At 42.9% G+C, this 12,872-nt stretch overlaps 1 protein-coding gene across 1 annotated transcript in view; it reads right to left on the reverse strand.

Moving 5' to 3' along the window:
• Window positions 1–12,872, reverse strand: part of AGO3 (argonaute RISC catalytic component 3) — a 33,703-nt gene that overhangs the window by 11,943 nt on the left and 8,888 nt on the right. Inside the window, exons 5-18 of the mRNA XM_036396897.2 lie at window positions 11,659–11,795; window positions 9,457–9,591; window positions 7,233–7,320; window positions 6,954–7,101; window positions 6,526–6,645; window positions 5,923–6,045; window positions 5,613–5,746; window positions 5,016–5,200; window positions 4,583–4,742; window positions 3,847–3,937; window positions 2,695–2,889; window positions 2,250–2,384; window positions 1,583–1,684; window positions 322–521 (exon numbers count right to left, since the gene is read on the reverse strand). Coding sequence (XP_036252790.1) covers window positions 322–521; window positions 1,583–1,684; window positions 2,250–2,384; window positions 2,695–2,889; window positions 3,847–3,937; window positions 4,583–4,742; window positions 5,016–5,200; window positions 5,613–5,746; window positions 5,923–6,045; window positions 6,526–6,645; window positions 6,954–7,101; window positions 7,233–7,320; window positions 9,457–9,591; window positions 11,659–11,795 — 1,953 coding nt within the window. The remainder of the gene's footprint in view (window positions 1–321; window positions 522–1,582; window positions 1,685–2,249; window positions 2,385–2,694; window positions 2,890–3,846; window positions 3,938–4,582; window positions 4,743–5,015; window positions 5,201–5,612; window positions 5,747–5,922; window positions 6,046–6,525; window positions 6,646–6,953; window positions 7,102–7,232; window positions 7,321–9,456; window positions 9,592–11,658; window positions 11,796–12,872) is intronic.

The following is a 12,872-nucleotide window of genomic DNA, read 5'->3' on the forward strand; positions in this document are numbered from 1 at the left end:
AGTGGAAGCCCTTAACATTTGGTTCATTCATGACTACTCTGATTCTAAAGCAAAAAAATTAAATCGGTGGCTTGATTGCCTCAGACCACGTCAAAATCATAACAAAACACTTCAGTAACTGAATTCTTTTAATCTGAGTGTTATTCAGTAGAATCCACCAACCCACTCTGGTCTGATGTAGAGCAGCAGCTGCCAGGAGCGATGATCTTAACATCAGTCCTAGAGGCAACAAAAACTGAGCGCAAGACCAGCAGGAATCACCCAGACACAGTCAGGTGCCTTTAGGCCTGACAGTGGATGAGAGCAGAGGCTGTGATGTACCTGTCGTGTTCCTTGTCCACGAGGTGGTAGCGTGCTCTGAATGCCACCAGGTGAGCGTAGTAGGCGGGCGCGGGGATGGAGACGGAGCGGGTGCAGCGCACGTACGTGTGGCACAGCTGGTACGTCAGCAGCTGCAGCTCGTCTGCTGTGAAACAGTTGTCATCCCACAGCACGTGGTAGTGGGAGGGACGGCTGGTTCCCTGCAGAGATGGGCATGGACAGTCACTTGTCTGGGTTTCCATAAATAAGTCAGGTTTTGATGCCCAGAAAGGGCCAGGCTATCTAGTGTGAATGCCTACGTAACAGCAGCTGAACAAGTTCATTTTTATGTCAGCCCTAAATGGATTTAAAGATTACTGAGTCTAACATATACATGATTTTATTGCTCTGTATGTTCTTGCTTGGATAAAACCCCTCAGTGAGCAACATCTACTCCCAACATGACTAAACCACAATTACAGCTCCTCTTAGCTACCTTCAATTAAACTGTTTCTCATGAAACATCCCAGAGAAACACCCAGTGCTTTTAAATCCTTCTGGCTCCTGAGCACCCTAACTGCAAGTATGAACACTAGAAACTCAAGTTAAATCTTCCAGTGCACCTGAATTGGGTGAATAGTTGTGCTTTAGCCAAGCTACAAGTCTCTCCTTTTAAAACAAATATATCTGGAGTATCAATTTAGCTCAGGTTCTTTATGCCTTGTTATATTAAACACAATGAGCTGCAACTACACCCAGCATTTCTGCTTCAAATGATATAAATCTTTTCTGCTTCTCCTTGATATAAATCTTTTTCCACAGGGCCAGAAAGCAGCTTGCTCAGACACAGTGTAAAGGTTGACAAAAATCCCATTGAAATGATTCAAAACTGGAAAAGAAGTCATGCCCAGCCAACCTAAACAAAACTGATGACAATGTGGTCAGACGCACATGATAAAAATTTAAAGAGTAAATTTTTTTTTTAACCTTTTAAGCAATAGCCTGATACAAGGCTATAATATTTTTTCAGAAATAATAACATTACAAAATAAAGTGACTTCTTAAAAACAAAACATTAAAAAGCACCACTTACCATCAGTGAAAATTTAAATGTGCAAATAATTTGTTAAGCAAATCATCCTCTAAGTCTCACAATAATGTTTTATCTCAGATAAAACCGAGCTAAAAGAACGTCTCCCTGCTAAGTAACTGTTTGTAAACAGGTGTCACAAAAAGAAGAAAAACAATTTGTTCTAAATTCACATTTACAAAGCATCCATACCTGTATTCCAGCATGGCTACAGAGGTAAAAATCAAACTCGTAGGGGTGTGTAATGTCTGTATCTACAGTTGTCCCAGCTGGAATATTGCCACTTCGTCCAACCTAGAGAAGAGGTTTGTTAAGTGCAGCCTCAGCTGTTTATACAGCTCAATTGTAATGAAAAATACAAGTTTCTATTCACCACTGGCAAGGTTTCGGCACATCAAGCACCACAGAACTGTTTGGAATGTGCCACTACATCAGCCTTGGAGGTTTGACAAGGACACTGGATGGCTCTCCAGCAGCTTACACAACACTGCACCTCCAGCACATCAGAACCTTCCAGCTCAGGCTGAAGAGCTGCAGACATTTGTATTTAGAATTGTCAGCTTCAGTTTGAATTGATTAACTCAGAAAAAAGGTTCCACCATTTTGTACTTTCTTTTATTACTGCTGGAGATTGGTCCTGAGTAGTCACATGGATTTTAGCTCCAGTGTGATGCTGTGGGGGTTTTTGACAGACTTAAGGTCAATGATTTTTCAATTTGGAGCCCCATTTTATCAAATCAACACATCCCTGCATGCACATTTAACCAGATGGACAGAAGCCCACGCTAATATTTTCTCCAGCAGACTAAAAGCTCCTCATGAAGCTTTCCCAAAAGGCTCCTCAGAGGGCAGTGATTACCCTTTCTGTTCTGTCAGCACAGAACAGCCGCGTATGATGTCTCTTCTGCACCACAATGTAGGTTATTCCAGGCTGGTAATCCTTCTCCAAACTGATGCAGGCTTCTCTAATGGCCAGCAGTTCATAATACAAAACCTACAAGCACAAGAACAGAGGGGTTTAAGTTTTCCTTCCACTGTATTCTACACACAACTCTGTGTAGTTAACAAGTACAGCTTTGGCACACAACTGGTAATCTCAGAAAGTACTTAGAGATATGTGATTTCCCAAATTTGAAGACTTCTTCCCAGACAGGAAAACAGCTGCAACTCTTCTTACCCAACAAGATTAAGAAATTCTCTCCTCAATTATTTTGTGTAAACATAAGCAACTCAAACAGTACAAAACAACACCTGCAGCTGCTACAGAGTAAGAGAATCTTTCAAGAACCCACAACTGAACCAACCTGTCGGAACTGTCCCTCAGAGACCCCGTCCCTGTAGAAGATGATCCGGGTGGGCTTGAACCGTGTTGATTTGTAGAACTGGATGAGCAGCTCCCTGACCATGGAGGCCAGGTCCTGGATGATCTCCTGCCGGGGCCTCTGGACCCTCACCGTGGCACAGTACCGGCTGGGATGAGCATCCATGCTGCCTACAACCTGGGGGGAGATGCACCAGGGGAGGCTTCAAGCTCAAATCTATGCCAAAACAACTAAAACCAAAAAAGCCAAGAGAGGCAAGCACAAGATGTTTGTGCTAAACAATAGCCACAGTAACACTTTCAACAGGAACTTGTACTTGGTACAGGTTTAACACCTTTTGCCCCCAAGCATCCTGAAATGCACCTGCAGAATTTGGCTTCTCACTTAGGCATATTTTTATAATCCAGAGACATTTTTTTGTGACGTTTTCTCACCTTTAACACTGAGAAAAACCTCAGCTTCCCTTAGTTACTTTAAACACAGATGCAGTTTCCTGCAATCAATGACAACTAAAATACCAAGGGGACGAAGTAGGAGAGGACTGACCAAGCCTCCAATCACCACCTTGAGTTCCTGGACTGTACCAACACAAAAGGTAAGAAATGTCAAAAACATTTCTGCCAAACCAGGCCTTTAATGACACTTTTCTCCTTTAAAGAACCAAAAAATGTTACTAGCTAACTGTTGCAGTAAGGAAGAAAAACCATAAAGAAAGGCCTCATAAAATCAGGCCTGCTCTGGCTGGCCTGTCATTTCTTCTAAGGCAGGCTAGCTATTTATGTGAATACAGAATGGGCTTTTTCCACCATGAAGAAAATGGAGTCCTGTGTGATTTATTCCCATAGTTAATGTCACCAAGCTGTATTATTTCCTTGAGAATATTTCTGCAGAAATATATTATTTAACAATGTCATTTTACCTTGATTTAAAAATTAAAGAGCTAAGGAACCACTCTGAAGTATAAGGCAGTTTTTTTCTTTTAAATACATGATTTTTAATATCATTGGGACTGTGTACAAAGAACTGGCATAAGCCCTGAAAGATATTTGATATGGACATAGCCCATAAGTTGCACTTACTATTCTAACATTTACCCACAATGAAAAAACACCATGTAAATTTAATAAAACTTACAGCAGCAATGGAAGGCTTCTTTCCATCTCCAGCTGGAGGGTGAGTGACATCAGCTCCCAAAAAGATCACTGGCTGCTGGAACACAGAAGGTCTTCAAAAAGAAAAAAGTGCTAAGTCACACTCGTAGCTGAAGAGCTGCCACAAGGTCATCGCTCACCGTGGGGGTTGTTTCTGTCTCAGCCTTATCAGGTACCCGGGCCAAGGCTCAACAATGGGATCTTTGTGCACAAGAGGTGAACTTGGAACCCTCCCCAGCAGAGCCCAAAACACACTGCAAACACACTGCCAGAACTGGGGCACGACTGGTGGGGAGCAGCCCCAGGGCTCCAGTGGAGTGGCACAGCCAGGGGCTTCAGAGGCCCCATGTGAGCCTGGGGGTCCCCTGAGCCCCACTGAGCTACAGCACCAGCATACACATTATACTGTTCTGCAGGACTTGAGCAGCAGGATGCTCTTACACTGCCTTTAAAATATTTTTCCTCACACAACTGTTCCGCATTTCAACTTTGATACTGATCAAACATTTGACAAGAACCTTGGCTGAAGACCTACTGCACAGGCCAAGCACCACTCTGAGCCTGTGCTGGAATGAATTTAATTCTACTTCAAATACCACATACTATTATCAAAAGACTATTTTAAATTAAAACTTGGCCACATTTAAATTTTGGGTGCTAAGAAGCAAACGTAACCATATCTGTTAAAAGAAAACCCAACGCAATCTCCAGAGTCTTACCGTTGATGAGGTACAAGGATGTTGTTGATTCCTCCTAGTTTAACATTAATCTTCAGGCACAGATTTGAGAGGGTCTGTGGAGATGTTTTAATGACGTTCTTGACCTGAACACACTGTGTGGCCATTCCCAAGAGCGTGTCTCCCACGCGCTTCACCTCCGCTGGGAAGCAAACACAAGGAGACAGCTTGAGTCCTTTTGAGGTTATTGCTGCATTTTGATCTCAGATAAGTCACAATAATTCTAGTGCACATACTGTGCAGTAACTTCTAACTTAGCTGCATACTCAGACCTGCTTCCAATTTATCTTCAGACACAAAACAATGGTGTCCAATAGCTAAAGGACGGTTCTGAGTAATTTTTAACATATGCTGGGCAGCAGATTTCTCCAAATAATACCTGAGTGAACAGGTAAAGACAGAGGTGTGCCCTTACCATACACAGGTGTCTTCCCTGGCAGGATGACAATGATGAGCTGAAGCCCTGAATAGGTGTTCTTGAGGTGTCGGAACATGGGCTCCACGCTGTCTGCACCCTGGGCGTACTTGCAGAAGCAGGGCTGGCCCTGGATGGGCATCCCGGCGTCCTTGGAGATCTTGCGCAGCTGGTCTGTGAAACCCCTGCAGATGAGGAGATTTTTGGATTTGTGCAGTAGCAACAGAACACAATAAGCAAAGCACAAAGGGACAGAATCGTCAAAGGAAGATGATTCCAAATAGGTTTTAAAGCAGCATTTTAAAAATGTTTGTTATGCGAAGGGTGCACAGCTGTGAAACACCACAGGCCAGAATGGGCTAAAAAATAGTCTAGACAGTACTTTGTTCAGGTGTCAGAAGGGACTATATACAGTGATATTACAAGACAAGCACCCCACAGTGTACCCAGGATAGTGTTTTGACTGTAAGCAAACCAGCCCAGATTCCCACCCTAACATCTCACATTAAACCCAGGTAAAATGCTCATTGTAATCCTACATTCGTGTTTCACTCCATTAAGAGAACAGTCCAAAGCCTGAACCATAACATGCCTTACTTCAGAATTTCTTCTCTGCACTGTCTCTGCGTTGCAAAGCAAGCTATGGCCCACATCTTGATCTCCACCCCAGTGTGGAACTGTTTCCCTCTCATGTCCCACACACCATGGCTTGGTGTTGCCACGGTTCGATTCTGGGGAAACAAAAGCAACAGACACTCAAGTGACTAAAAAAAGAAGCAGCCGATGCTATTTGCAGTTTCAGGAGAACAAAGAAGAGTTTATCATTCAAAGTCTGATCCCTGTAGAGTCAAAGTGTACAGGAAATCACTCCTCAAAATGGAAAGCAGAGGAAAAGCCAAAGCCTCACCCGTCCTCCATACTGCAGCATCGGGGCTGGGAGCACACGTCCTGTCACATGGGCCATCTCATCCCTCACTTTGAACTGGAACTCTTGGACAAATGGATCTGCATCATAATTTGCACTTCTCACCTAGAAGAGATTTACATGTTACAGAAATATCTGATTATAATCTATATAATAAACCATAGGCTAACAGGAACACTGCAGATGTGTTCTTAAAACAATTTCATTGAAAAAGGCTCAGACGTGACTGCTCAATATTATCAACCCATCCCCAATGAAAACAATTACTACCATGAGATCTAATGGATGAGATGGTTTCTGTTCCCTTCATTACTCAAGTGCTCATTTTCAGTTTGTTCATTCAAAAGTATTTTTTGAGCATTTCCTCACAGTCAATTAAATGTGGAGATGATAATGCAAGAGCCTGTACTATGGACTCATGTTATCTTTGCATGCCATTTAAAATAAATCCTATTAAAAAAAGTAGTTCAAATCTATTAAGTTAAAGGACAAGGAGGAATGAAAATACTAGGAAGTTTTGCATGAATATAATCCAGCCCAGTGTCACTGAGCAGTGTCCCATGGAGCTGGGACTGGGGCACTCACCAATCTGCTGATCTCCTCCTGCCTGTCTGGGGCAGACCTGGCTGTAGCTTTTATCATGGTTGATGTCTGATTGTCTGTCAGCTTCTTGATGCACCTCTGGCCAGCCACGATGTTACACACCTGCAGGGAAATCAGAAGCATTAATTCACACCAGAAACACTCAGATCACACCACACTGTACACACATGACACTGTGCTGCCACTATGAACCCCAATGTGTTTGAACAACTGCCCATTATTTCTTGTATTTCTACACTTCAAAGCACTGTAGGATGCAGACAGTATTTAGTGAAATTAAAGAGTAAACCATGTACTCTATACATGCAAACCCATAAACACACTTGTATTGCAAAGAGCATAGATTCTTAATGTTTTGTAAACTGACAGAACCCACCCAAGCCCAGCTGATCTATCAGAGTAAGGCTTACTTCTAAAGGCAGGTAGGTGTGTTTTTGTTCCTGTCCCACTTGCAGACAAGGAAGGTGAGGGTATTTCAGCTGGAGGTTGTATTTCTCTCTGAAATACTGTGCTACTGTCCTCTCCACAGTCTGGCCATTTTCTAGCTGTAAAGGAAAGCTGAGAAGACAGACATTTTAGTAAAATATTATCTGTCTAATAGCATCATCCCAAAATGAATGAAATAATCAGGTCCTGTTACTCAGTGTGAAACTATCACACATTTCATGCTCTGACAGAAAGGCTCTTACGTTTGATGACTTGCAGGCCGTCTCGTTACGTTACAGACACGGTACTTCCTCCTCATTGTCCCACAGTGAGTCACTTCTACCTTTAGACCTGCATAAAAGCATCAAAAAAACCTGATGCCATAACTACACAAACATGTACACAGGAAACACAAGGTTTTAAATGATAGAACATAACAGCTTTGGGGTCAGCATCAAATAGCACAAAGAAATTATTATTCGCCAAACATTTTTACTTTCATTATAATTTGAGTTCTGACTAATCCTGGTGATTATCCTCACAAATCATGACGTAAAATATTTAATGTTCAATGGCTTCTGAATTTCATTTCAAAAGCATTGACTGAACTCGGACAGCAGTTTTCACCATATCCTCCTGTTCTCATTCTCAATCTTGTACATCTCTCCAAACTATCAGTTCCACTATAATTTAAATTAAAAGGACAAAACCAGGTTTCTACTTTATCATCTTCCCCCCAGCTTTCTGTCCACATTCATACTGTAATTTTCTTTAATTTCACTGACCAAGTTCAATTTTGCATGTTGAGAATCTCGTCTCAAAGCACCCAGCCTACACACCAGAGCCTCTCCAGACTTATCTCTGCCCACGATAATCATGACAGTGGCAGCTCCAGGAGGCTCTGGGGGCTGTTGCTGTGACTGTGCACACACTGTGCTGCTCACACAGAGCAGCCTCAACATCTGCTGGGAGCACCGAGCTTACCACACGAGGGCTGCACAGCATCCACACGCTGCTGTCCTTCCCCAGCTCCACAGGACAGAAAGCAGCTAAAAACAAAGCCTGGGTACTCAAAGGTTTCACCTCCAGTAGTAAAGTCTAATTTTAGTGATGTCTAGGACTAGAGGCCTTTGAAAGAGCAGCGGGATGGCTCATCCTGTTGAGGTTTGTGTGGATTGTGGACCACTGACTGAACACCACCCAAAATCAGGTCGCCAGGTACCAGACACCAGACTGTGTTTAGTTTACAGGGGACACAGACATCACAAAGAAGCACTGACTGTACCTGCTTGCTCCCTGACAACACTAATTGCATCAAGAACATCAGTATTACTCAGAGGACGGCACAGTAAAAATAAACCACCACTGCCCTGACACGGCATTAAGAGAAAATAGAGAAAAGAAACCATGGGGCACTGTGACCACAGACAAGGGCTGATGAACACAGAGATATCTGGAACCCATTCCCTGCTCTGTCATTACTCTGCTGTGACACTACCAAGGCAGTGCCCTCCCCCAGTGCTGCTCACACACAGCCAGCTCTAATGCAGGGCTTGTTTTGCTGTACATGGTCACGTCCTGGCTGGAGCTCTCAGACCCTACAGCAGCAAAGATGAGTCTGAGAGCAAAGGGAGAACTTTCAATATTTTCTGACTATGGCAACAGAGCCTCTGAGGCACCTGAGATCAAGCAGAGGCAGTTTCTCAACCTCCAGTTACCTGCCCTACAGAATTAAGGCAGACAGGCAGATGTAAAAGGGGGCATGCTAGGACTAGTACAAAATAATTCCTGTCTTTTTTCAGTCATGGCTCTTCTGTGAGCACATCCCTTTATGATTACAGTTCAAATTTACTTTTTAGCTGCCCAGTATTTCAGTAGAGTCTAATCTTGCATCAAGTGTTTAAGAGCTGAGCTCCTCCAAGGCTTTTCTCTCTGCAAATTACACTGGAATGAAGGATATGGGAAAATACAAACCCAAGTAGCATATATGGAGTGAAACCACTCAAACCAGCAGCTTATGCAATTCCTTTGGAATGGAATTTGGCCTTCAGCTGCAAGTGGTACTTATTTTTCCACAAGGCAATCAGTTATTAGAATTCACTATAATACTCTTTCATAGAATCAATGTTGGCCCTGAAATCAATGTTCACTTTGCCACAGCACTGAAACAACAAGAGCCCACACACAATGCCAGGTGGCCTCAGGGACCCTGGGTTAGGAGAGGTTGGCAGAAGCCACTTACCTCTGCCCAGGCAATGAACAACGTGCTCCCTCTTTCCCTCTAAGCCACTGGAATGTTTTTCAGCTCCCATTTCTGCAGAGCTGCATTGTTTGTCTCAGGATTAGAGCTACACACATGGATACTACAATTCTCTTGGCAGTTCCAGGCCCTTCTGATCCATGTTAAACAGACTTCCAGTTAAAACAATTCCCTTAGAATTAACTTTACTGTGTTACCTAGGAAAAAACCAACCCATCTCTACTCACCCTTTATCTCTTTGGTGAATTTTACCCGATGAGAATCAGTCAGAGGTCTTGGTTGTTCATCAATATTATGAATGTCAAGGACTTCACACATGAACTGAATTACGGGTTGTGCTTTGTAGAAGGCAGTGGCAGAAACTGCAAAGAGTAAAATATGAAGTGTAAAAAAACCCCAGTCAAAGTATTGTGAAGCAGCTCAAACATCAATATTTCTTAGAATTCCACATAAACCTCAGGCACATTTAGAAACAGAACAGTGAGTTCTGCAAGAGTAAAATATCAAAAAGCCAGCAGAAAGTCTACAGTGACACATCTCTCTCCAGTACAGTCATCCTGCTACTAACTGGAATTTCAGGGGTTGAAAAGGGTTTTTCCCCCAGAGAACATTTATTTCTAGAAAGCTGCAACACCCCAGAGAGACATTCTTTTACCTCTGCAGAGACAGGATTAATATCCCTCTACCACAGACTTTTGAATATTAAAAGCTAACATAATTCAACGTGCAATATAATTTTGTCAGTTACACAATCTGCTCAATTACTGAAACAATATCTGGTGTAGACATGAGCACTATTTTGACTATGCACAAATTGTGTTGGTGTAGGGGGAGTGCAACTCTTGATCTACTCAAATCTCCTCCCCTCCCCACATGCTAATGACACTATCACTTTAAGGGGCAATGTACTGGTTTTAAGCAGGACAGCTGACTTATTATAAATCATAAATTACCCTCTTGACAAAGTTATAAGCAACTGAAACGACACCTTTGGCAGGAAGGGCGAGGTGGGACTAGACAGAGCTCAGACACGAACTGTTCCACACGTTTCAAACTTTAAATGTCAACAACAGAAAAGAAACACTCAACAAGCATTTATCAGTTTTCCAGATCTCATGTACCAAACCTGCCACACATCTGTGCTCATACAACCCAACATTCTTCAGACATGTGTCACTTGAGCAGCCTACCAGGCTCACATGAGGCATCAACCAACACCTCCAGATGCCTGAGACTGCTCCAGATTTGAGTGACCCCAAACCCTCACCCTCCCCACCCTGGCAGTGTGTGGGTTGTCTCCCACAGCAACACTTCCATGGAGAACCTCATCCAACTAAACAACTGAAAAATGTCCAGTGATGGGATGTGAAGACAATTTCACAGCCTCAAATGAGGAAACGGAACAACAGCTCTGTGAATCAGCATTAAAAAGGGCTTCAAATTTCTCATTCACAGGAAGGACTGAAAAACTTTTACTCCAAGAGTTACTACTGCACTTGTTAATGCTGGTAAGAAAAACTTGTGTCACAAAGTAACAGCACAGTACATTATCAATTGGTGTAAATTCATCCTCTTCTACCTGAACTGCAGTTCTCTCAGTACCTTACATATAGATACCAGCACTGGTTCTTTTTGGGACAGGTTGAGATTTTTACATTCAAATTTTTAAACCACAGCTGCTGTTAGAAAGGCAATTTTACAAAAACAAACTCTGTAACTCCAGTCACACGAGAATCACCCACAATTTACGTCAACCAGAACACATGGACTTGCAAATTTTTAGCAAGACAGCTCAACATCTGCAATATTTTATTATGCTCCAAGCACAACCTGACTTGGAGTGCTCAATGTAGAGCAAGACAATTTACCTTGGGTTTATAAAGCATTTCAAAGACAGTGAGAACTGAATGCAAATCAGAGAAAACCTCAGGCAGCACCTGCATCTCCACCACTGACACTTTTCAATGAGGGTTTAACAACTAAATAGAGTTGAGTGCTCACAGGACGAGGGAGTCTGACACAGGCACCAGTTGATCTCAGATCCATTCATCTGGGACTCAATACAGTGCTGCAGAGCTGATCCTTTTGCATAAGAAAGCCTATTCCAATCAGCCCTATTCAGAGAAGTGTTCGGGGTATGTTTTCCAGAGTTTTCTTGGAAGTACTGAGCACCACTCACTGTGTACAGCTGCACAGAGACACAGTGCAGGCAACCTGCCTCTGTCACTGGGGATGCACCAATACTGAAATTAAGCAGGAAAACAAGCCCTGTGCAATTCCATCTTATGTAGGGATACTGGTTTTTATATGGCAGCTAAATTTCTGCTCAAACATTGACACCATGAAAATGCAAGGAAAACAGACTGAATTTCTAGGTAGCCTTTGCCTTACATGTCTGGTCTGAATCTCAGCCCTGAATCTCCACTTACCATCGATGTTGAGCATCATTTTCCACATGGCAGGTCGGACAGACTGATGGAACCCAAACCAGACCTCCCTGCCCCCTCCCAGGGGGTGGTCATAGCCTTCTGGAGCTGAGAAGAAGGAGCGGCCCACGGGGGTGTACCTGGTGAAACAGGTGGCCACACATTTATGCTCTTGTTTTCCAAACATCAAATTCACGTAACAAAGATTATAACACACTGCATTATTATTTTTTGGCATTTTGTGCACCAGCAACCTGTGCCAAGAAGCAAGTATAAACAAAATACTCTGAATGCTTCTTTTCCTATTGCAGTGCTTTTAAATTTAGACAAAAAACATTTACTACTTTTAGCAATGCACAAACAACTTTCAGTTTTTACAACAAATCAGGAACTAAGTTAACTTACCCTTCCTGATCTTCTGCTTCAAGAAAGTGGAATCTCCACCACAGCAGATTCTGTACAACAGCCTTGTCTATACTGGCCTGACCCTTAAATACCATTTTTTCTAATTCATAGGGAACTTCTGAATACAAGATACATTGAGAGAAGCAAAAGTTTGGGTGAAACAAAGAACTAGATGAAATGATGTTTCTCTCACAGGTAGAAAACAGCTGCTCCTGAGCCTCCACACCTCCTGTTTTGTAATGCACAGGCATTGGTACAGAGGCTAACATCTTCAGATCTGGGGAAGCTGAGGAACACTGGATTCCACAAAACCACAGGGCACTTTTTTTTGTTGTCAGCTACACGCAGTGAAACCTATCAGAGCTATCAGTGAAACCTATCAGAAATCTGCTCAGAGCAAAGCCATTGTGCTGCCTAAAGCCAAGAAACTTCAAAAGTAACTTTCATTGACCAAATCAAGCAAAATTAGCCTTCTCTAAATGTCAGGGCTCTGAGATAAAATAACAAATATGAGACTTGGTTAGGACAGATCCTGGTCCCAGCCATGTATTTCAGAGATGAGAAGCATGCACTGGTGCCAGTGTACCAATGGATTAAAGAGACTCTGCTTTTCACAGGCACTGCCCTCACTTGGCACAAGCTGAGCAGAACCAGGACAGCAGTGCTGCAGCTCACTGGAACCTCTCAGCATTTCTATGAAGGCCCGTTATAAATGCCTGATGTTTCTTGATCTTTTCCAACACACACATCACCTGCTCTGCCTACAGAAACACTTGTACAGGACTGACTATAAGCTCCCTGTTCAGCTCACC

The sequence above is a fragment of the Molothrus ater genome, chromosome 24 (assembly GCF_012460135.2).
Source record: "Molothrus ater isolate BHLD 08-10-18 breed brown headed cowbird chromosome 24, BPBGC_Mater_1.1, whole genome shotgun sequence".
Lineage (NCBI taxonomy): Eukaryota > Metazoa > Chordata > Aves > Passeriformes > Icteridae > Molothrus > Molothrus ater.